Raw genomic sequence first — 25,858 nt, forward strand, 5'->3', positions numbered from 1 at the left:
CACAGAAAACCAGATGTATTTGAAATGCAAATTGGTCAGGTAGCAGCTTTATGTGGCTGGGTTGAGGAAGAAACTTGAACAGCATTCTCCAAAATGCTTCATTGGTACAAATCCGTGCCAGCTGCCGCATTCACATTTTGCAGAACAATGGACTCTGGAGGGAACGAGGAATATAATTACCCTGGAGGCCCCTTTACCTGATGCAAAGCTGCAGCTCAACATGCAATGTCGCAGCTCAACATGCAATGTCAAAGGTTTGTCACTTTTATTCAATCATAAAAAATGAAAAAAGTGAAAGAAGCATGCTCAAATGAAAATCCCAGATTAATGTTTAATGTACAGACAATGAGCGGGAACAAAAATTCAATAATTCCCTAATAGCTCAGTGCACTTGAGCTAAGAACCAAATTAATGTTTAATGTACAGACAGCGAGGCCAAAAATTTGAAATTTCCTAACAGCTCAGTCAAACCTAAAGCTCAGTTTCCATCTTCCACAGGTATCGTTGCATCATCACTAACTTTCTTATCGGAAGCTGAATCATTATTTTCAGCTTCCATTTGCGTCTTCTGCTCCAGCTCTTCCTTCAGCCTTTTGAGCTCCGAATCCTTCTCTTCTAACTGCTCTTGCAAGATTAGCACCTGCAATAAAAAGATGCTTTAAATATAAATCTCTATTATGAAACTGTAACCGTAACAAGAACAGTAAATCTCAACCACACAATTGAGGATTGATTCTCCTTCATCATCTGATGTTAAACAAAACACAAAACTACAATGAATTAAATATTCTAGATCTGTAGTCTTCTTCAAACACCGTTTATTTGAGCCAACCAAGCCAAATTGTGGATTTCTAATAAACAAAAAACATGTTAAAGAGTCCAGCCACGACAAGGCAAGGTCATTGACATCTTAAAGTCAATCATTTAACTAAATACTACAATTACAAGGCACCTGCCACACCCCAAAACCAAAGAAACAAGAGAACTTGATGTTATCTGCCATTGAAATACTTAGGAAACCAGCTTCATCATTATCCACACTACTGCTACTGGTTGTGACTCAGTTATGTACGACATGATCAATGCCAAACCAATTTGGGCAAGCCCTGTAGACCACCGTCTGACCCACATCCGCATATGTACCCATATGCACAGTCCTAACATGGTCCTTTCCTTCCTTATTTCCCCTATCCTTATTTAAGGAAGCTTAGGTGGCGGATGTTTGAAACTCCGAAGGTAAAGGGGGTTGTTGGGCTCCTCAGTTCTCTAGGCCCTTTAATGATTGGGAAATGGAAAGTGTGGAGTGCTTTTTGATGAAGCTCCAAGCAAAAAGGATGCATAGGGATGTGGAAGATAGGGTGATATGGACGACCTTGAGTAGGAACTTTTCGGTTAAATCTCTCAATTCTGTTTTGGAGCCAGGTGACTCTATTATTCCAAAGAAACATCATTTGGAGATCTTGTGCACCACCTAAGGTGACTTCTTTCGCATGGGAAGCGACTTGGGGGAAAGCCTTAATTTTGGATCAGGTCCAAAGGAGGGGGTATTCTTTGGCAAATAGATGTTTTTTTTGTCACTCTGAAGAAGAAGTTGATCACATTCTTCTTTACTATGTGCAAAGACGTGATTTCTTTGGCAATTTCTGTTTTCTCTCTTTACGGTGACTTTGGTTCTCTCCTATTCGGTTAAGGAGACACTCCTTGGGTGGCATGATTTCTTTGTGGATAAAGCCCGCAAAAAGTCTTGAAAGGTGGCTTCTTTATGTATCTTTTGGGCAGTGTGGAAGGAAAAAAACATGTTAGCGTTTGATAATATAGAGTTCTCGATCCAAATGATGAAAAATTCTTTTGTACGTAATTTGTGGTCTTGGTCTAAGGTATTTGTAGATATGGACCCTTTTTCTCTCGTTAGCTTTATTGATTGGTTAGGCTCTAAGTGAAGGCAGGTGATGTTTTTTGTTCCTCTCCCTCTCCCTCTAGGTGACCTTTTAGGTGGCTGGTATATACTTCCTAAATACTTTGGGACGCTGTTTTGGCATCTCCTTTTTTAATATGTACACTTTCTGATCCTACCTATCAAAAAAAAAAAAAACAACCAATAGTGCTATGTGGCACACGGCATTATCAGGGAGAGGCCACCACTAGTGCTCCTAGTAATAGTAACAACAGAAAGATAATACTAATAGTAACAATAATGCTATGTGGCACATGGCATTATCAGGGAAAGACCACATGGCATAACATGATTGCATATAAAAATGCTTGAATTGCTCATCGAGATTCAAGTAGCCCCCACTCAGAGACTACTGATATGCCAAACCAAGCCCCTCTCAGAGGCCACATATCTATCATCTGAGATAGCATTTAACATGTGCTAGGAGAAAGAATTTCTTTTAACTTAAAATTTTTAATTGGGAAACTGATTAGCCTGGCAATGTTAGGTTTATACTTTCAAGCCACAGTCCAAAAATTAATCAGTCCTGCAAAATTAGGCTTCACCCAGCTCACAGGATCATCCCATTCTAACACATGTAGGCCTGACAAAACTACTAAATTTACTCAGGGCCACTGGGGACATGTGACTTGAATGTCTCTTGGGATTGCCAGAAATCTCCAGTTGGTTGCATTGAAATGGATGAAAGCAAAGAAGACTAGGTCTTGTGCAACTAATTGGGTTGGAAAGAATGTAGTAAGATTCTGATTTTTTTTTTCCCTAGAATATAAAGCAACGACATGGAGCATTAAGCTTTACACATCAGTTAAAACAATGACTCACTTCAAGTAAACAAAGAAAATGAAGAGATGCAGGGATAGAAGAAAACCATTTCGTTTGACTTTTCCACATCATTGGTCAGTCCCTCCATATGTTTGTACAGTCCTGTATTTAATGACATAGGTTGGGTAAAAAATGGCATCATTAAATAATATAAAAACTGATAGAACAAAATGGAAAATATAGTACAAAACAACAATATTTATTTGACAACATAAAAGGTTTAACCTTGACTATCACCCTTTATTTTTCTTAAGGATGAAATGAACACCAATGGCATGAATAACAAAATGTTCCACTCCTAACAAAATTAATCTGCAAATGAAAGTGTTTGACAATGAAAAGAACAAACAGAATTTGGAGCATAGCATGCATTGGAAAAGTGAGAAAAAATGAATCAGGTTTCCTTTTGAAAGTGAATACAAATGGCTGCTCTCCATACAACTCGTAAGTCTCTTTTCGTCAAACTTATTGTTTGTTTCCCTCAAGATCAGTTGCTCGGATAAAAATACAGGTAATGACAACATACTGCATTTTCTCTTTTTCCAAAGGTATACACATATTTTCCATATAATCTAATAGAACATACATGATATAATTCCTCATTCAAAAAGAAAAAAAATTCAAAATCAAAATGTCAACCGATTTTTGGGGGCATATCAGTCCGTTTGAGCGGCCAGTCATTGCCAACCAGAAGCACTCTTCAGAAGCCATCAGCAAAAACATGTAGAGTGCAGGCTTAACATTATAAAAAAAAAATACCCATAGCAAGTGAAAGAGAGATGGAATATATACCACTGACCTTCAAATTGACTTCTGAGCTCTGCATTTTGAGATTTTTGCAAAGCAAGTTTCATTGTTAATTCATGCATCTGCCAGCAAAACATTGTTGAACAAACAACAATCAATCAAACCTCATGCCATAAAATGAAATTTAAATAAAGAAAAAACATAAGTTCCAAAATCATAAGTATAATAATATTTATTTTATGTACAGTTTTCATTTCATGCACAGTGCAAGTATGTTATACATGTCAAAATTCAGTAATGTTCAAAAAATAGAACCAAAGAAAAAAAAGTTAAAAAGATTGCCCTCTTCTTTCTTCTGTCTCTTTGAAGCTCCATAAGCAGAAATAAACAAAATATAAGATCATAGAGCATAAACCCTTTCAAAAAAGTTTAAAGTAGGAAATGTAATACATGGTATTAAATGCATAGGTAACAAGAAATTCATCTAATGTACTAGCAGCACCTTTCCCTCAGAAGCTATATTTCCAATTTCCTCATTTTCCTCCTGCAGGGTTCGGCATTTTGCCATTAGCATCTTCCCCATCTTGCTTTGTGGAGTAAAATTGACAGCAGCAACATTATCCTGCAACTCCTTCACTTTTTTTTCCTTCTCCTCAACCAAATTCTGGCATGGCATGAGAACATTGTGAACAGGCTATTCAAAAACAAATTCATCACCACTACCTAATCTCAAATACAGCATGAAACAATATAAATTATCAACCTTCAAATCTAGAATCTGAAAACCCCTGTGCGCAGGAAAGTTCAAAATGAAAAAACAAGCACGATAATCATTTATTTTGAAACTACATTAGCAAAAATATCCAGTCAGAAAGATGAAGATGTGACTTATAACCAAAGTAACACACAAGCCAAAAAGGATAGACCAAAAACACTTGAAAAGATGAAAATGACACTCTTGAATAATGTTGAAGATCGTCAAGTGAAAATTGAAAGTAATTCCTTGAGCTACTTTAAAAAATAAAAATAAATCAAATATATTAAAGCGCCAAGAAAAAGGTGCAACCCAAGTATAAAAATGTTGTATAAAAAAAGCCCAGAGATACCAAAAAAAAAGTAAATAAATAAAATAAACAAAAAGCAAAACAGAGAGAGGAGAAAAGGAACCAGAAGTACCCCAAAACTTCACATACAGCTCAGCACATCAACAAAGTCAAACCCAGCCTAAAAATGACTATTCACACAAAAAAAAAAAAAAACTATATAAAATGCTCTGGCCTATGGAATAGGGAGTCTTTATTTTCTTCCTTTCCTTTTTTAAAAAAAAAAAAAAAAGATTATGATCCTTCTTCTAAAGTGGCACTCCCACAATTTCAGAACACTGAATTCCAGGGCTGTGAAAGCTCAATTTGTTATTATGTGGAAGTTTGCTAATAAAAGAAATGCAGAAATTGCATAAACAGTTTTCCTATGGGCTTTTCACTATGCACTTCTTGCACCAGTTTCATAATCACCTTTCCCCGTGCACCTTTTATACCATTTCCATGAAAATTGACCCCCTGGTCAATTCTTTTTTGTTCCATGCTTTCCCTCAATTGTTTCCACTTTCACTTCTTGCTTCGTTTTCCACTCTTCATACTCACGATGGCAACAATAGATAACATAGGAAATGGAAAGCCTAAATATGAAAAGCTTTATTTCATTCCAGGTGACAAAAAATGTTCTGCAGAAAGTTCCCTTGTATACCTCCTATGTATTTTGGTGTGTTAATTGATAGGTGCTGTTAATATATTTTTGTGCTTGCATATCAAAAAAAAGGAAAGTTGGAAAGTGACCATAAAGTTTGAGAAAAACCTTTCATTTTTTATTTTTTATTTTTTGAAAACTCCATGCTTATCCCATTGTGTAATCAAAATCAATGTACAACTTCCTAGAATACAATGACAACTTTCAAACCAGAATTAGCTAAGAAAAAAATTATTACATTATTTTTCAGAGTTTTATTTCTTGCACTTCCAACAGTTTAACTCCATTTCCATAATGGATCAAGTTGAACACTTTACAAGCTGGTTAACCATAGAAATATATTGCCACATCATAATGAACCTAAAAACTTGGGATGTTCAGCCTGGATGGTACATATCCATATCCAACCAAAGCATGCAAAAAATTCATATTAAGTTTCTAAGGGATGAACTCTTAGATCCAGCCTGATTAAAAGAAGAAAACATATACATATAAAGCATCAATTGCAAAATAATTTAGGCTTCCATCATAAGTTTCGGGCATGCACCTTTAAACGTGTGAACTCTTCATGAATTGCTGGATCTAGTAATAACCTCCTTGCCTGTTGGATTTATCACAATAGCAAACTACATCAGTAGCAAAATAATAGGACCAATCAATGCAGCATGTATTAATCATAAGCAGGGCAAGTAACAAAACTTTTAGGGTGGACCTGAGAATTTTCAGATAAATAGGGGCTAATAATTCTAGAATTACTGTATACCACAACACAGACAACAAAACAAAACCAAACCAAAAGCCCAAAAAAAATGATGAGCTTATTTGAAGGGTGGATAATGAGAGAAGTAAATAACCAAACTCAGCACTGTTCTTGTTGTCCAAGGCTGCAAAAAGCATGGAAAGCCCCCTTCATGGCTTAATAGAAATTGATTGTAAATGCAGAGAACTAAAGCATACCGCAAAATCTTGTACATTAATAAGATAGGGGTTTGAGGGATGAAGGCAATTCTCAGGTTAGCAAAACTATTCACCATTCTATGTACTTTCAATCAGTAATCTAGAAAATGGGAAGTGATATATCACTATTATGAAGAGAAAAGGCAAGAGGGTGTCACCCTAGTGCAATCCCCTTGAGCTATCAAAAAGCTTCTTCCCTCATTGAGAAGTGAGAAGGCACCCTCGTCCTTCTGTTGTATCCATTCTTGTTTTCTTTCTAAAAAATTGATGGATTTCAGGCGAAAAGAAAATAGAATAATGCATCAGGTACAACATCGTGTGTGTGTGTGTGTGCATAGACATCAAGTGCAACATCATGTGTGTTTGTGTGCATAGGCATCAGGTACAACATTATGTACCAGTTCAATAAATTGATTTAAATTCCATAATGGTTTGCATCAATGAAGTAAGAATGTCTCAAATTGGATTAATGGATATCAAGAGCTTCTGGCCCAAGCATAAAGGTTTTGTCATATACCTCTCCTAGCAGTTCTTCAGGTAATTTGAAAAATAAATAAAATAAAATAAAAAATAAAGCAATATTTGAACAAAAAAAATCAGATTTTTGAGAATAATGAGAAGTTTTATCATGTACTTGTTTTAGCAGGTTTTTGTTATTCCGATGTTGACATGGTGAAATTGTATAATAGTTGGATTTCAAATAGTGACTCAGAAAATTTTGAAGATAGTCAACATAGCAAGAAATTAGGTCCAATCAAAAAATTGTTTTTGTTCAAGGAAAAGTCCCATTAACAAAGGTATAAGTATGCATGTGTGTATTTATGCACATAAATACATGTCATGTGTAGTGGCATGGGCCGTTTGAGGACAAGAAGGCGTACGAAGGTGTGGAAAGCGGGACCATTATGTTTGTTTTGGATGGTGTGGAAGGCAAGAAATAGAATTGCCTTTGAGGGGGAAGAGCTCTCTATCCAAAGGCTAAAAAGTTCTTTTGTTTCTTGTCTTTGGTTGGAAGCAAAGGGGTGCTTAGATGATGCTCCTCTAACTCTTTTCAGCTTGCTAGATTGGTCGGGTCATTGGTGAGGGCAGGCTGGTTGTATTCCTTTTATTTTGTAACTTGGTTTTATTGTGGTGGAGGCTGGTGGTAGCTGTATACTTTTTGTAAACCTTGGGCTGCTTTTTTGGCAACCCTTTCTAATATATTTTCCTATTTATCTATCAAAAAAAAATATATGTCATGTGTGAGGCAGCAAGCAAGTGTAAATGGCATATATATGGCTAAGAAAAGGGAATTTAAATTAGAATCCTAATCTGTAGAAAAATCTAAGACCAAGACCCTAGAGATATCATAAATAAACAATGCAAGAACAGGAAACAGGAAAATAATATTATCCATAGTCTCTGAACTTTCACCTCTACAAAAACTTAATGCCCCCATAAGGAACAAAATTAAAATTTTATAATACCTGCATTGATGGTGGCTTCAGTTGTGCTTTCAAATCCCGGACTGCAGACTGGGAATTTAAAAATGAATTTGGTATCAGACAGAGGTGACATTACACAGTTACATTCAAGAATCCAATGTCCTTAACTGAAGAAGCAAAGAATACAAATCTTTACAAAACAATATGATCAAAGGATAACCAGATGACAGAGAGAAAAAAAGAGGAGACGGTACAATATAAGTTACTATTCAGGCATCAATTTTGAAAACCATTGAAGAAATTCTGCTTATTCTCATTCTTGTATTTCAATAGCTAACCCAGAATCAGATTGTTTCAACTTCACAATGATTTGTGCTCACTGAGAGCAAGGTCAAGCGATTTCAATACAAACACCTACTAGAATTTTTGGTCAGAGATTCAATGCAAGATTAGTGTGTTTGGTACTTCATTTCCGTTATGTATTCTAGGATTCTTCTAGGACTTTGATGTTCTGATGTCGTGGTATTTCTTGAGTTTGTTTGGTTGTAAACTTTTCTCTTTTCTGTTCAGTCTGCAATTTTTGAAAGATAGCCCATCCTTGTATTTTCCAATTCAATTTAATAAATATCCTGTTTCAATCAAAAACATTTAAAAAAAAAAAAATGGCTCCTCTCCAAATAAATTTTGCTCCTGTTAAAAGAATTAAGGTATATACATTTCTTTTAGATAATTCTATCAAAGATTGTAACATGAAATTACACCTTGTGCACATAACATAGAATAAGGATCAAACAGAAAAAATTAAAAATGATAACCTTCAATTCTGCAATCTCCTGCTCCCGTTTAGCAAATGTTACAATGAAAGCAGCTTCCTTTTTCTTTGCTTTTTCTAGCTGATTATAAGAAAAAAACATGGATTAAATCCTGCATGAAGCATGATGACTTCTTATGCAACTAAAAAAGACAAAATAAAATTTGACAGGAAACCTGTTCTCTCAATGACTCTTCAGAGGATTTCAGAGTCTGAAGATAGTTGACCACTAGTTTAGGTTCTACAAAGAGAAAAGAGGATAACTTTTTTAAGAAAGCAAATGAAACGCACACCATATGATCATAAACAGCTTTAGTTCTAACAGCATGACAATTCTATGCCAAAATACATGATAAAATATATTATGAAAGAAACTGAAACACTTGACGAAAAGCCTAACCAAGAGATGTGCCTGCTGGTATGAAGGAATCATTCTGAAATGAAGAATGCCACTTTTGAATCTCTGACCTTGCAGCTTCAAGCTCCGTCTGAAATCAGTGCAATCGTAATTCAGTCATCCATAAAATATTTTGAAGAAATGAGGAAGAGCAGAATAATAGTAAAAGGATAAGCCACAAAGCAAAGCTTCAACCCATTGGGTCAAGGTTTTTTAACATTAAAATTGGGAATGGTAGCATTCATGTAATCACAGTAATTCCCAAAAAACAATACTAGCGTATACTCGGACAAGGATGACTACTTGAAACATCTCAAAAACACAAGCATTCTTGGGCTAAAAGGAACCTTAATTTGTTTCCAATAAATAACAGAAGATGAAATATTTAAATCAAAAGGTAGCAGAAGTGCATAAAAGAAACAAAATAGGATCAAAACAAAAAAGCAGTCATGATAATTACAACTTAAGGAACTTCCTAGCAAGGTCTAATAATTGCTCGATATGCATTCTCTGCAAGGCAAAGAGCCCTTGAGGCTGTGACTCAAGTGGGGTATGAAATTGGGATGGGCATGTGAAAGGGTTTAAGGTTTGACTCCAAGTAGGAACCCAAAAGAGAGAAAAAGAAAAGGCAGGGATCTCGAATAGAGAACATCCTCAACCAGGATTTTGAAGTCACTCAAACGTCAGGAGGATAACTGGGAAATTGAGGCAAGGGAATGAGAAAAGTAGGGATGGAAAAATATAAGATGGTTAGTATTGAGTCCGATAACAGTCTGGTATAAGCAGTGCATGCCTGACCTGGAACATCTTGGAACATGATTTTGGACAGGAGATGGTAAAAAATCAACATGGATTTGATTGAATTTTCTTTTCCATTTTCATTTTTGTTTTCTTTAACCTTTTTCTCCATTTCTCGGCTGACATTGCAAGCCAGATTCTTAGATTTATCAGTTTTATACCAGGAAAAAGAGAAAATCGAAATGGCCAACACCAAACAAGATTGGAAAACCACTCCAAAATTGCTAAGAGAAATACAAAGAAAACTAAAAAGTTCTGAACATTATATCTGTGTTATTAGACTACAAAATAAAATATAATGAAAAGGCAAACCCCAACCCCACCCAGTTTTTGTTCTGTTCTCTTTCGGCATTAATGAAAAGTGAAGAAAGTCATAATGGAAAAGAAATAAAAAGAAACACCTTGATATTCAAGCTGGTTCCCCATAGACTTCATTGAGTGGTTGTGCCATAAGTAATTAGAATGAGGCTATGGCGGTTGGTTGTTTCCTTTTTCTTTTTAGATGTATACTTCTCATATCCTAAGTGTCTGTCCCTTTTTTATTGGTGCTTTTAATATATTCTCATTTCCCTATCAAAAAAAAACAAACACTTTGATATGGATAATAACCCAGTCAAAAATGAGAAAATAAGTGAGAAATGGGTTGAAATCCCAATGAAAACTTCCTTTTCCTTTCATTCCATCTAGAAGCACAGAAACTCAGTTGATCTAAGATTTTTGTTTTCTTGTGCCACAAACTTTTTTATTACATTACCATGAATCGTAAACAGATTACCACCCTGGAACTGACCTATGTGTAATTGTCTGGAAACAAACTTTGGACAATGATTTTCTGTTTAAAACTGGCTTTTCTGAATTTGACAAGCTTGGGGAATGAAACGAACAGAAAAAATAAAGCCACTCCTAAAAGATGTGGTCTTTAATTAAAGAACATGGCACTACATATGGCTAAATAGTGGCCAAGGATTTATGTTCAATTTAAGGCTGTGTTGGTGTTCTTCTTCCTTATTGGCTGAAGTCTAATCCAAAGTCAAAGATTATCACACAGCTTCATTACATGGATTCTTTTTCATTGCTATGCTCAACATAGGGCCACATCCATCATTAAAGTAAAGACCATTACAACTTTTTTCACAGCATTCGCCCATCTTTCTGTTGGCGTTCTCACATATATAAGCTCCACATCCATCATTCGATCAACAATTTTCCATTATATGGGCACAATTTTATGCCCTAAATTTGTATGAGAAAGTTGTGCACAAGTCTGTTACATCTCTCACCACCACATGAAGGGCATGGAGTGGCAAGCTTCCATAGTGCAAATGTTTAACACCACTGAATAGAAAAAGATAGATTTAATATGAATAGCATAAGCAGGCAACTCAGTTTACCACATTCTTTTTTTTTTTTTTTTTTTGATGACTGGGAAACTTTCCGTGATAGAACCCTTCAAACTCTCCATAGGAAAACCCAAGCCTCGAGGTGTTGACTATACCCGCCACAATAAGCACCGAGTAATCCAAGGCATTCAAACAACAACCAGAATCGAACCTAGGACCATGTGCCTCTACCATACATCCTAGCACTCGCCCTAACCAACTCCACACCCTGACAAGCTCAATTTACCATATTCATAAATTTAACTGCAACTTATAAAACTAATCAATTATGAGGTAAAACCTAAACTATCATAGGAACGCCTACCTCATCCAAAATGTGAAAAGATCTGACCATCCACAAAGAAGAAGTTTACACTACATATTAGGATACTATTATCTTCCAAAATGTGAGAAATGCTTGAAAACACAATATCAAAATTTGGAAGTGCAAGCATATCCAAATTTGAACTGCAAGCACAACTAAGCTTTATTTTTCAAGGAAACTGAAAACTCATAAAGGATGTTGGTGGTTACAAAACACTTTTCAATATATTGGAAAAAAATTTATTTGCCTTGTTTTTGGGTCCTTCCTTTTTCACCTTTTAGGAGCACCATGAATGTGCTAGTGCTCACACCCTCTTAAAAACTCAAGATTTGCAAGAGAGAGAGGACTGAGAGTTAGATGCCATGCGAGTATTTTTTAAATCTATAAAAAGAATGCAGTCCATATGAGAATGAAGGATGGAATGAAATGGAACACTAGAATAGAAGCAGAATTCTTTTTTTATATATATAGGTAAGAGAATATTATATTAAATAAAAAGTATACACAATGCATACAAAACAACAAAAACCAGAAGAGGCGAATACACAAAAATAAGCAACCACATCCTACAAGGAACCTAACCAATCCAAAAAATCTAACGGTGACATAACACCATCCCCAATGGACAATCTAACCCAATCCCAAAATCATAGTTTTAAAAGGCTCAAGGCGCACCAAGGCGCAAAGTAGTCCTGGAGCCTGAGGCGCAAGGCGCACCTAAGGCGCAGGCTTTAGTGAAATGAGGCGCACCCTAATTTACTTATATATTTTCTCCTATTTTCCCCTATATATATATTTTTTTCTTCTTCTTCTTCACTTCTCCAGCACGGCTGAGGCTAGGGCACGATTGGGAGTGGTCTCGGGTTGAGAAAGACCATAAAAGGGGGCTGGAATGGAGGAACAGGCCAAAATGGCGTCGTTTTGGCCTGTTTTTTTTTTTTAAAAGGAACAGGGTCCAAAACGACGTCGTTTTGGACCCTTCCTTTTAAATTAAAAAGGGCCAAAACAACATCGTTTGGTCCCACAAATTAAAAAAAAAAAAATTAGGGCTGAGGGTGTAGAGTTCTGCAACCCGACAGGAGGAGGAAGAAGAAGAAGAAGAAGAAGAAGAAGAAGAAGAAGAAGAAGAAGAAGGAGAAGGAGAAAGAGGGGTGCGTACCTGGTCGGACCGTCGGAGGCGACTCAGGCGAGCGCCTCACGCCTTGTCGGAGGCGAGCGCCTTGCGCGCCTAAGCGGCGCCTTCCTGAAGGGGCGTCGCCTGCCTTCAGGCGAGGCGCCGGAGGGTGGCATCGTGTCGCCCCGAGCCTAGGCGCGCCTTTCACAACTATGCCCAAAATAGATACAAAAAAGAACTTTTAATTGTTTGGTCTAAACTTTCACAATTCTCAAAAGTTCTCCTATTTCTTTCCCTCCAGATGGACCAAAAAAGGCATAAAGAAGCAATATTCCAAACTTTTCTCCTTTTTTTGGCAACTAAGGAACCATCCCAACTCAAGAGCACCCCTCTCACAAAAAAAGTGCATCACCCACTGTACATCAAATAGAAGCAGAATTCTTGGTGAAACCTTGAGAGGGAGCAAAATTCACCACTAAAGAGTTCCAAATGTTGGTCACACCATCAAGGGTGACTTTGTTTGTGTGGATGATGGTGTGAAAGAGAATTCTGACCTTGAACCATCTCAAGACAACAGGGTCACGTATAGTTAGAGGAATTGTCATGGTAGGAGGGATGCAGAATTGGTTAATCATCTGGTGATCCACCACCTAGTTGTTCGGAGGTTCTGATCTATGGTTTTCTATTTGTTTCAGATGTATTTTTTTTTTTAATCTTCAGAAAAGGCATTTCACAGTTAGCATGGTCATTCTATCAAGAAAAGTAGGTGGTCATCCTATAAGGAAAGTAGTAGAAAGGTTTAAAGGACGACACATTGTGTACGTTGGTGCATCTAGAGAGAGAAGAATAGGAAAACCTTTGGGGATTGAGCCTGCTGCTCCAAAGCTCAAGAAGTATGGTTGTACTAACTGCAATCTATCTTCCGTTGAGGGTGTTTTAGTAGGCAACAGACATCTCGTCGGGGATTTGGTCAATTGTTTTGGGTTTTTCCCCTCTGTTAACTGGTGTAATCTTGCATCTTCTTTTTTCTTCCCGTATTTCATCTCTTTTGGCTCTCTTCAAGGTACACTCCTTATATACATGGGTTCCCCACCCAGCTGCGCTGCTCCCGCTTTTTAATTTAGTTTCTTTTCTTACCAAGAGAGAGGAAAAAAAAAAGAAAAAGGAAACTGAGGTTGCTCTATTACTGTATTCTTAAACAAAATTGAAAATACCTTTGAGGCCTGCTAAAGTAGCAAGCGAACAAAAAATAATAATTAAAAGTAATAAAATATAAGAACACAAAAGTGAAAATAACAATTAACATTTCCATGCAAAATATAAAATATTCATTATTAAAAAGAAAAAAAACGAAAAAAAAGATGACAAATGTGCAAAAAGGAAATATAAATCAGGAAGCTGATACATACTTGGCATGTTGCTAGAGTATCCTTACAGTTTTGAAGACTGCAAAAGAGAAATCACAAAATGGGGGAAAAAATTTATCAAACAGGGGGAAATTAGAAATTGAAGAAAAATTTGATTCAATTGAACCAACTTGATTACAGTCAAACTCAACTCAACAACCTCTGAACCCCTACTACTTGGGATCAGCTACAAGAATCCTTTTTATCCATCCAACTCTATTTAAAGCCAAGTCCTCAGTTAGATATTTGCAATTATATGGTTGTCCACTACCTCTAATTGCAGTTTTAATTAACATTAGCATACTAAGAATTTTAATCGATAAAAATAAAAATCTCCTCCATCTAATAATACCTCTCACGGAGAGACAAAATCATTCCTGTCGCAACTCCAGGAGCAGTTTCTTCAAGTTTGAAGCTTCCCTGCATTATAAACAAGACATTTTTGCAACTCATTAACACACATGAGAAATATATATACACATATTTGAGGTTCATATGGATTATATACTAGCAAATAACTATGAGTGATTAAAGATGGCAAATAAGAACTTGAATGTCATAAAAAAAAACATAAACTAATACTAAGTAGACCTAAATATAAAAAAGATTAAAACCTGAAGCCAGTTATACATCATGCATCAATTATTCATTTTGTCATAGATAAAATAGTCTCCTTAAATATATAACAGAGCAAAGAACAAGAAGTACTCTGTCTGAAGAAACAGAAGATACCAGGAGGCATCAACAAATTAACAAAAGTGGACAACACAGCAGAAGCCCCAAAAACTCAACAAAAACAAACCAAAAAAGGACCTGCAGATGGCATCAACACCAAATCAAGATGCATAGTTGCTATGAATGATAGAAGTGCTCCCTATATTCCTCGAAAGTATTCATCCAAGGAATTGGCTTCCCAAATTACTCTTAACAAATCCATTCACACAAAAAGCATTAGTCATTCTGAAGTTTGTGTAGCACAATATTCCTTTTTTCTATAGGTAAATAATTTTTCTTTTTTTTCTTTTTCTTTTTTCCTTTTTTGCTCCCACTAGGACTCGAACCTGGTACCTGCCATAATCCCACTCAACTCCTTACTACTTGAGCCAAGCATCGAGGGCTTTTCTTGCACAACATTCAGTTTCAGCAAATTGCATTTGTCCATCTGACATAATTAAAAAGTCAACTTCCACATTGTTACTCAACAGGTCAATTCCTAGCTGCCCTTACCCAAACAAGAATTCAAATTTTAGAGAAGTTGAAGCTGACGAAATGCTATCATGGTTTTCAGAAAATCCCACTAATCCTAATTTCACCAAGATTGCCTAAACAAGTAAAGAAAGCCCATTGAAGTCAATTCTCAAATTTCACTGCAGAGGACTCCTAGAGCAAAACAAAAAACAGAACACCATGTAAAGGTCAAACAGCAAATAGATATCAACTCTAGTCAACTCCTCCGACGTGCTGCAAATACTACTTTTTAAATCAAATCTCCTCCCAAACAGATGCAATTCATTCATACTTGCCTTGAGAAATTTACAATTCATCTCACAAAAATGAACAAACATGGCAATGAAAAAAATATATATATTGTCAAACATGAAAATGAAAATTGCAGGCACCCAGAGCAGTTTGTTACTCACTCAAAACCAGGAAAAGATCTAACAGAGAGGAGATATATCAGAGAATGGTCCAGCCCCAACAAATACAAACAACTGATGGAGAAACAAAAAAATAAAAAAGATGAATAGATATATAGACCAAGAACTCATGCATGATGCGTATTTGGGATCAAAAAATTGTGGCTTCCTCAAGGGAAGCATATTGACCATAACAAAAGTCCAAACTTAAGAGAAATTTGACTTCCAAGTCATTTCTTACAAAAAAAAGAAGGAAAAAAGAAAATTATTCACAAAGACAGCCAAATAAGAATTAGAAGTAAGAGTCTTTGAGAAAGTAATGCTCAAATCAAGACTCTAACAACTGGAATAGTGGAAAGGCATGAATAAGTCTACTCTTCGAGAAACTTAAAAATGAGAAGAGTTGACTATCACAAGTTCAGGGTTTCTGAAGAAAGTGAATTCCAAAGGAAGTAGGGTAGGATAGGTCATTCAAACCAATTATATGCATGCATCTAGACCTCAACCAATCTGGCACACACTCTTAATCAGTGTGCCAAATAGAAGTTTGTTCTCGTGGTAACATCCACATCCAAATTCCCAAAGAGCTTTGTTTTCCAAATCAAAACCCACCAATCTATTTCTAAAGGGGGGAGAGGCCAACGTTGATTAGAAGCACGTTGTTCAACCTACCAAACTATTACATGTCCTTGTTTGTAATCCCTATAAAAGTCAAATTGAGGTTAGCAAAGATTCAAAGGCATTTTCCATGGGGGGTTGAACCTTTGGAGAAAAAGCCTCATATGTACAGTTGTTTGCTTGGATAGGAGGAAGTAGGTATTAGGCATTATAGAGGGGAAGTACAGAAAGAAGGAGCGGATTGACAATCTAGCAAAGTGAGATGGTTTCAATGTTGCAGTATGAAAAGCTGTAAGGGGTGGGATCTTTCCTTAAGTAGAGCCTTCGTTAAAGCAAGTAATGGTAAGAGGGTTAAGTTTTGGAAGGACAAATGTTGTGGCAAGGAGCCCTTGTGTATTTCCTTACCTTCCTTGTATGCGATGGCCTCGTCTAAGGAGGCTTGGGTCACAGATCTAGGAAGATTCAAGAGTGAGGGGTCATTGGAATCCATGCTTTTCTAGGCACTTTAATGATTGGGAGTTGGATATTGTTAAGACTTTTTTTTTTAGATCGCTAGTGAAGTTGGTTAGGAGAGAAGAGAACAATGGGGTCGTCTGGGAGGATTCTACGAAGGACATGTTTTGAATTTAATCTTTCTATTCAGTCTTGGAACTCAAGAGGTCAATCCCCTTTCCAATGGACATCATTTGGAATCCAGAGGGCCTGTCCAAAGTGAACTTTTTTTGCTTGGAAAGCCAATTGGAGAAAAGTTTGGACCTCATATCAATTCCAAAACAAAGGGTGGTCACTAGTGAATAGGTTTTTTCTTTGTAAACTTGAGAGGGAATCTATTAAGTATATTCTATCTCACCATATCAACGCAATGATTCTATGGCATTTGTTGTTCTCCTCAGACAATGTAGTTTGGGTGATCCTCTCTTCGGTGAAAGAAACTCTATTAAGTTGGCACAACCCCTTTGTAGGGAGAAAAAGAAAGAAGGTATAGAGAGTTGCTCTTCTCCACATTATTTTGGACAATTTGGTGAGAATGAAATTGAAGAGTATTTGAAAACGAAAAAAAGACTAACCAAAAGTTAAAACATTTGATCCTTTGCAATCTTTCAATTAGGGTTAGCATGTACATAAGAGCAAGCTTGACGTCTTTCATTAATTTAATAGATTGGGTGGGGTCTTCTTAAGAGTGAGAATGGTTTTTTTGTGGCATCTCTTTTGAGGCCTTTCTTTTAGGTGGCTCTTATATACATCCTATGTACTTCGGTGTACTTTTTTAGTTATTATATTATACATACCTTTCTTTGCCTCTAAAATAAAAAATAAATAAAAATAAATAAATTTAGAACTCATAGTCCCGTGAATGAGCAGATGGGAACACAACCACCACTTAGTTTTCCTTCTCCAACAAAGCTATTTGTTCCTTTTATCCCACTGAAAATTTAAAACTCATAGGCCCATGAATGAGCAGATGGGAACACAACCTCAACTTAGTTTTCCTTCTCCAACAAAGCTATTTGTTCATTTTATCCCACTGAACATTATCATAAGGCCCTACAGATAGAAAGAATTAACATAGGAATGTGTAATTAGGTTGAGTGAATGAGCATTCACAAATTGAAGAATGCTCTTTTTCCCATCCTATCAAATGCTTAAAAATCTTCTCCACCATCAGATCCCAAAGTTGCACTACCCAACTACTGGGATCCGAAATTCCTGAAAGGCCAATTTCAGAGTTACTAAATGCATACACCCAAAAAAAGAAACTAGTGGTGACACTTAATTTATTATCTCCTGGTTGATCCTGGAAACAGAGTCCTCACTTGTGTCAGAATCTAAGACAACAAACTTCCATTACCAATTCCGGTGGTACCTCATCAGAATAGGTTATGTTCCTTTCAATGAAGAAGCCACTTTTGAGAAAACAAAAAAAAAAAATGCCTACACATTATCATTTGCCTTGTCAAAAACAAATTCCTACTACATTACATTGCTTCAATTTTTCATTCAGAATTTCAATTTCTTTTCCTTTGCCAAATTTTCTCAGCAGCCAAACAAACTGTTAGGGCTGACGATCGCAATTTACCAAAACTACCCACATAACGTTTCCACGCGCCAACTTTTAAACATAAAAACCAGAAATTAAATTATACAAAACGATACCTTCTTGTTGCTAAAAATATCGTCTTCGTCATCCTCAAGATCTCCAAAACCTCTCTTATTCCCTAACATTCCCCCAACACAAAACACACAAAAACAAAAATTAAAACATAAGAGCAACCACATCCTACAAAAATATAGGTCTTTGGTTGCCAAAAATAAAAATAAAAACCTGAACGCCTGCCATTGTGGCCTCCAGAGAAATCGCCTCCGAAATCATCATCCTGTGTTTCGCAAAAGCAAAATCGTGAGAAACCCTAGTCATAAGAAAGAGAGAGGTAAGAGATGGGGGAGATGGGCTTACATCATCGATGTGGGGGAGAGAAGCCATGGACATTTGAAAACCCTAGAATTCGATTTTCCTGTTTTTTTCTTTTATTTTTAGTTTTTCTGACTATTTTTGAAGTTGCAGTTTGCAGAAGCTCAACATTGCTGCGGCGCAGGCGCCAGAGGAGGCTTGAATCGAGTGTGCGCGGTTCCGGGTGCCAGTTTAAGTTGTAGTTTCTCTGATCTCACGTTGATTTATTTTAAATGACGAAACTGCCATTACTTTATATGACGTGGCGTGATGTGGTTTGTTGTAGCGGACAAGGACCGTGTTAGGCTGAAAAGGCATGCGGCTTGTTTTGCGCAAAAGCTACACAACAAGTACAATCACATGGCTATTCGTGTGTTTTAATAAAAAAATTAAATTCTAATTATAACTAATAGCATAAATTTTTTTAAAGAAAACGAACTAGAAAAAAAAAATAATAATAATAATAGTAGGAAGGTATGGCTAGATATCGATCAACTATGTTTCCCATGTATTTTGGTTTTATTACTTTATATTAAGTATATGTTTAATAAACCAATTTACTGACTTAATAACCTAATTTAAGTTATTAAGTTAATTAAGTATGTTTAACAAAATAACTTAATATATGATTTAAAGTCAAAAACAAATTTAAATAATAATAAAAGAAATTAACTTGTTTTGGATTTCACATCTTCATTTTACATTTTTTATCCTTATTTGTTTTAATTACTTCTACAAGCTCTTCTATTTTACTCCACGACTTCCATTATTACTTGACCTCTTTTACCTTAAGTATAATTTATAAGGATAAATACATTAATTTGATTATTTAGAATAAATTTGAAGTTAATTTTGTCAAATAACATTAATATTTCAAGTAAGGATTAAGTAATAAATTTTAACTCAATAATTTAAATATAATTTAACTTAAAGTAAATTTAAGTTATTAAATAATAAGTATTAAATTTTATTAAACACCTTGTTAGTTTGATTTCATTATTTAGTATACAGTTCAGTTTCTTATTACTTTTTATGGATCTTAATTTCATTATTTTGTACTTTTTCATATTCTTATATGTTTTTTTATCATCTTTTATATTTTATTCTCATTACTCTGTACTCAACCATTTTGTTTTATATTTTCATTCAATAATTTAAATTTTATAATACACTTTTCATGAAATTTGATGAAAAGTTAAATAGGTAACTTTTTAGTACCTAAAACCTTTTCTAATAGTATAGTAACAATAGTAATTTTTGTTGTAATCAAATTACAATTTGATCTCATGAAAGCTTCTATGATGATATGCCTTTAGGAATCTCTAATACTTTCAACTTCATGATTGTATTCTAGGTTGAGCACAACATCCTTATGTACCCATTCCACTTGTTAGGTGTAGTTGGTGTATTTGATGAGTCTTTATTCAATGTTATGCATGGTTTCTTGGTGACCCTTAGTTTGATCACAAAAACCACAAAAAATGAATTTTCTAATAAAGGTTACAAATTCGATCAAGATGACGAAACTTATAATATCGTAGTTGCTCATGGTTATTTTAGTCGATTGATTTTTCAATATGGTAGTTTGGATATTTCTCATTCTTTACATTTCTTCATATTCGTTTGGCATGTAGTAGGTCTTTTGCTATTGATTTTGTTCTTAGTGGGATTTCTTTCTTATAATCTTTCTTTGTTTAAGATGCTATGGAAAGATGTTATTGGCAATGTTGGTTGCTTGGTGCTTTCAATGGGTTCATCAAATCTCCCTTTGATGTTTTAGTTTTGTTCATGATGATTATGACTCTTAAAAACAAAACATAATGTAACCAAGTTAAACTTATTTTTCCCCTTGTCATTCCTTTTATGCATTAACACTGATTTGATCATTTAACTCATATCACTTGCATTGTTCATGACCTGGGTGCATTAATTGCACAGTGTATATAAAGTCATATGGGTTATTTGCAAGATGATAAGTTGTTCACAACCAGTTCTTAGATTTAGGTAATTCAGTAGGAACTGTAGTACACTACCTTCTAATTTGAGGGATGACTTGTCTGACTGTTGGAATAGGGTTCTTGTTAGGATTGATCCCCTAAAAGTAAGACATGATGTAACAAAGTCAAATTTGACTGTCTTCTTACTGTCCATTTTATGCATTGGCATTGATTTGAACATTCAACACATATCTCTTACATTGTACATGACTTAAGTGCATTAGGAGTTGTACAGAGGATACAATTCATGATTTCTTTGTAAGTGTACTGCCTCCTAGTTGAAGGAATGACTTGTCTTGACCATTTAAATGGATTTTCCATGGTAAGTGCACTAGTGTATGTGATGCACACTGGATAAGACCTATGGTAAATCATGACATGAGACTATCAATTGTCATAATTTACCGAACTATCTTAGAAAATAAAGGTTATGTTTAATTAAGAAAAACACCCAAAAGGGGGGAAGGGGGGTGAATTGAGTTTTTAAAATCTTTTCAATCACAACAAGTTCAAACATAATATAAACAAAATAAAGAGATAGAGTTAGAGAATTCAAACTCGGGTTTTATAGTGGTTCGACACTTCCTTGCTTACGTCCACTCTCCTCAATCTCCTAACTGAGTGAGGGTTCCACTAACTTGAAGCTTCAACCAAGCTTCCAATCTTCTTACACTTGGATTCCGGCTCCAATGGGCTCCTACACAATCTCTTCAAGATTCAAACCTCTTGAAGGCTTTAACACTCAGATTTTACAAGAAAGAATCCCTCAACCTAGCTTAAGGATAGCTCAAATACAAGACAAGGTTAGGAGGACAGACAAGAGTGCACTAAAGGATATGCAAGTAATGATTTAATGCACTAAGAAGGAAATGAGGGTTTTTTGGTCAAGCACAGGTAGGTAGACAATTGATTGCAAGTGTTCTATTGTCAATAAATGAAGTAGAGCTCTCAATTTATAGGTTTCTAAGCTCGAGAGTCAAAAACAGCAAAAAGGGTCGACCGGTTCACTAGCCGTTGGAGCATTTAATGCTTAATAGGTTACTGTTGCCTCGACCGGACCTCGATCGGGAAGAGAATCACCTCGACTGGAAAAAGAAGGCCATTGGGAGAGAGAGAAAGTTTTGTGCATCCCTCGACTGGTCCTTGACCGGACAAGGGCAACCAGTCGACCGATTCCTCAACCGATTGAGCCGGTTGGCCATAGCCTCGATCGGTTGAGCCTTTTGGCCCCGAAAACCCATTTTTTTCAATTCATTTCTTTTCTAACACTTAGACAATGTTTTTAGATGAATTATTATGCCAATTTTAAAACATTTTGCCTAAGGTACATTTGTTAAAACTCGGGTTTTAATGAAATCGAAGTCTTAAAGAATAAACCGAGTTTTCTAAGTTGCATGAAACGGTATGAAATGCCTTGGGTGATCTAAAGGACATGTAATCATGAAATCTATGGTCGTAGAAATTCTTTTAGTGGAAATTGACATATATTCTTTAAAGTTGGAGTATGCTAGTTAAATACATAATAAGTGGGATATGTAATTCAAGGATTAGAGAGGTAGTTTTGATAGATGATAACACTACCTTGTTATATTACAAACACCAATTCATAAGAAGTCTATATGCAGTGAATAGTAGGTTATAGACCCAATCTTCGTCTCGTTGTCATTTATATATGTTATTGGAGTGTAGTTGATTATTTATAGCGAAATATTGAATCAACTTCATAATTGGATTCTAAGGGAGTCAGTACTCTTATAGGTCCTAGTGGTCCTCGTTATGAGCTTATGTACTATGATGACACGATTTATAAGGGTATGGATTGACTCTAGGTTCACTTTTGTGCACAAAGGTCTTTTGGTAAGCATACAACATTGGACATGGGATAGTGAACAAGGTATTTGAATTGAGCTGATTGATTTATTAGATAACCTTATATGGTGAGTCAATTAGGACTCAATTTAGGCTAGATTAAGTGACTCAAGCCCATAAGCCTAGTAAGGGACCCTATAAACAACCCATGAATGGTTAAAGTTTTTATATAGTCTTCCACCTCTAGTGAGAGAGAAAAAAAGAGAGACAAAGCTATATTTTTTCCAAAGCCCACCATCTGGAGTGCAAAAGTCATAGTTAAAGTCATCAGACAAAAGACTTCTACAAGTTGCAAGTTTCTTCTTTAATGACTTTGATTTAATCTAAGAACATCCAAATCACAAGTATGAATTTCAAATCTCCATATCTTTATTCTAAAATGGTTTTTGAAGTCATCATTTTTACACTGCATTAGAACAAGAGCACCCTAGGGATAAATGCATGCACGCTACAAGATCCAAGGCTTGGAAATTGAGTAATAAAGGGTTCTTAAGAGTTACCATTATGAGTGCATTAGTGTGTAGGATTACAAATTAAACAAAACCTACGGTGAATCATGATATAAGGCTATCGGATTGTTATAATTCACTAATCTATTATGTTGCATGGATTCTCAAACTTGAGAGGGTGTTGATTTTGTGTTGAAATAAAAAAGAGGCTTTGACCTATGAGTGAGACTTTATTGAAGTCATATATCCCATCCGATTAGGTCACTATTGATAAAGGCTGATGACAACAGGTATTCTTAATAAAGACATGATGATATCTTATAAGATTGAGACAAGTGTCCCTTTGGGTGATCCAAAGGCCATATAATCATGAAATTTGTTGCCACAATAATTTCTTTAAAGAAATTTGGCATATGATTCTTTTAGCTAGAGTGTATCAATTGATCTCATAATAGGTGGATTTGTAACTCAAAGATTAGAGAAGTAATCTTGATGGATTGATAACACTACCCTATTAGAATAAGAACACTAATGCATAAGGAGTTTGCATACAATAAATAGTACGTCATAGACTCGAACTTTGTCTCATTATAATTTCATAGGATATTGGAGTGCAATTGATTCTCTTTACTGGAGTATTGAGTCAACTTTAGAATTGGATTCTAAGGGAGTTAGTATTTTCCTACAGAGTCCTAATAATCCCTGCTCGAGCTCTTATGGTGATACATGTTTTGGCGATATCTTATGTATGAAACACATTAGTGTGCAAAAACATCATTTTTGTATTAAAAAAAAAAACTCTAGGTTGCATAGATCATATGAATTAACTTTTTAGAATAAGCTAATTAATTAAATGGATCTTGTTATGGATAATTAATTAATTTTGACCAAAGTGGACTGGATTCGGTCACTCAAGCCCAATTTGGGTTTCAGTTACTTAAGTTTACAAAAAAACTTGTATAAATTCCTAAGGGGTTAGAGTTTTAGTTTTCCAGTTCAGTTTTTTTGAAATTCCAGAAAGAAGAATCCTAGTCACCCTTGAGGATAAAGAGAAAGAGAAACCCATCATTCTCTCATGTTAAACATTTATTGAGAGAGTGATCAGGTAAAAGAGCACAGGGTAGATGATGTTCACGACATCTTCATCAAATAGTGTGAAACCAATGTTTGGTTAATTTCAGTTTTGATGATAACAAAACAAGGTTTGGAACTAATGATTATATTTCAAGTGTGATTAGTCAATAAGATTTCTAAAGTAGCAATCACAAAGATAAAATCAAGTCAAAAGGAAATCAATAAGAAGAAGAAGACCTCAAAGAAAAATATTTTTCAAGACCTAAGCTTCATAGGATTGCTTTGTAAGGTTGTTGGTGCACTAAGTTTTTCATGTACTACATTTTTTATTTATGCACCAAAATAATCAAAGAATTATTTTGTTTTAAATCTTTTAAAATTTGATGATTTGATGTTTTCAATTAAAATCTTGTGTCAAATGTTTTCCAATCATGTTTAAAAGGTTTTTAAGTTGAAAATAATGGTTGTTAAGCCAAAAACGGCTTAACCGGTTGAACCGGATGAGAAACATGTTGACCTATTTAGCTCAACGGGTCGAAAGGTGCAAAAACTTTCTCTTTCTTCCATAATGTTTGTTCGACTGATCAAGGATTGAACCTCAATCGGTCAAGATCTGGTTGAGGGGCGGTCAAGGTCCAACGGTCACTTGTTATGCATTAATTGCTAACGGCTAGTGAATCGGTCAAACCGAAGCTCGACCGGAAGAACCCCCAACAACTAGTTTGACCTTTTACGTTTATAAAAAGACTTTAATCTTCATTGTTTCAATAACTTAACTTTCCCAAACATTTCTTGAATATATTTGAGTCTTGGGAGAGTGTTTTTTTAGTGCACCATTGTTCTAAAACTTACATATCATTAGTGCACCATTCAATCCTAGTTTTATTGCATCATTTGACCCTAAAATTTTGTACTATGATTTTGTGAGATTATTTATTATCTTCATTTATAAATCTTTGAGAAGAAAAGTCTTAAGTGTGAGACATTACTTAGGAATTCTTAAGTGTGGGGTATCATTTGAGGGGTTATTCAAGAGTGAGGTATCTCTTAAAGATTGTAAAGAGTGCTTAGAGCCTAAAGTCCAAAATGATGGATTGAAATCATAATCTAATTGTATTGCTTGAAGGCTTGATTTGGAAACCTTGAATTAATAGAATCTCAAGCTTGGGATTTAAGCTATAAGAGAATGGACGTAAGTCAGGTTGCGCCAAACCACTATAAAAATCTTGTGTTTGCATTTTCTCTTTCATACTCTTTTACTTTATATGCAATTGTTTTTATATTGTCTTATTACATATTTGCATATAATTGTCCTTTACATTCACATAAATTAAATTTTCAAAAAAAAAAAATTATCACCCTATTCACCCCCCTCTAGGATGATTGTTAAATTAACCCAATTTTTTTCTAACAAATGGGATTTGATCTAAGAACATATAGATTACAACTTTGTTTTTAATATCTAGATCTTTATTTTATGATGGTTTTTAATGTTATATGTTTTTGTTGTGTTAGATTTAGAGAAACTTAGGATAGATTCATGCATCTTACTTGATTCAAGGCTTGCAAACGAAGTAATGTGGGGTTCCTAGCAACTGTTATCAAATACCTAAATTAGAATCTTGCATGTTAGATCTATTATAGGGTTTGCTCACACATGTTTTGTAGGTTTTTTTTTTTTACATCCCATGGCCTAAAGGGATGTATGAATGGATGTTTAATTTGTTCTTGTGAATGGATATGTATTAGTGTGGTATTTATTTTTCCTTCATATAGATTGAGTTGTAAGCTTTGTGTTTAGGAGCATAGGATTTTTATATTTGTATGTAAAAATTGTTTTTGTTCATTGATGGATTGTAAGTTTCGTTTCAATGGAGCACATGAT

At 35.2% G+C, this 25,858-nt stretch overlaps 1 protein-coding gene across 2 annotated transcripts; it reads right to left on the minus strand.

Annotated features, from left to right (window-relative positions):
* Positions 1-292: 292 nt before the first annotated feature.
* Positions 293-18,756, minus strand: LOC117905080 (FKBP12-interacting protein of 37 kDa). Of its 2 annotated transcripts, none has more exons than XM_034817970.1 (14): positions 18,591-18,754; positions 18,459-18,510; positions 18,290-18,351; positions 14,233-14,300; positions 13,884-13,920; positions 8,862-8,949; positions 8,638-8,702; positions 8,466-8,543; positions 7,693-7,740; positions 5,817-5,870; positions 4,026-4,187; positions 3,576-3,645; positions 2,823-2,878; positions 293-640 (listed from the first exon to the last, which is right to left on the minus strand). In XM_034817970.1, exons 1-14 carry the CDS (start codon positions 18,621-18,623, stop codon positions 479-481), a joined length of 1,035 nt encoding a protein of 344 aa, XP_034673861.1. In that variant the 5' UTR covers positions 18,624-18,754; the 3' UTR covers positions 293-478. The 2 variants fall into 2 exon arrangements, with proteins under 2 accessions (XP_034673861.1, XP_034673862.1); XM_034817971.1 differs by having other exon boundaries at positions 553-640; positions 3,569-3,645; positions 18,591-18,756.
* Positions 18,757-25,858: the final 7,102 nt, after the last annotated feature.

Source organism: Vitis riparia, chromosome 17 (genome assembly GCF_004353265.1).
Source record: "Vitis riparia cultivar Riparia Gloire de Montpellier isolate 1030 chromosome 17, EGFV_Vit.rip_1.0, whole genome shotgun sequence".
In the NCBI taxonomy this organism is placed as follows: domain Eukaryota; kingdom Viridiplantae; phylum Streptophyta; class Magnoliopsida; order Vitales; family Vitaceae; genus Vitis; species Vitis riparia.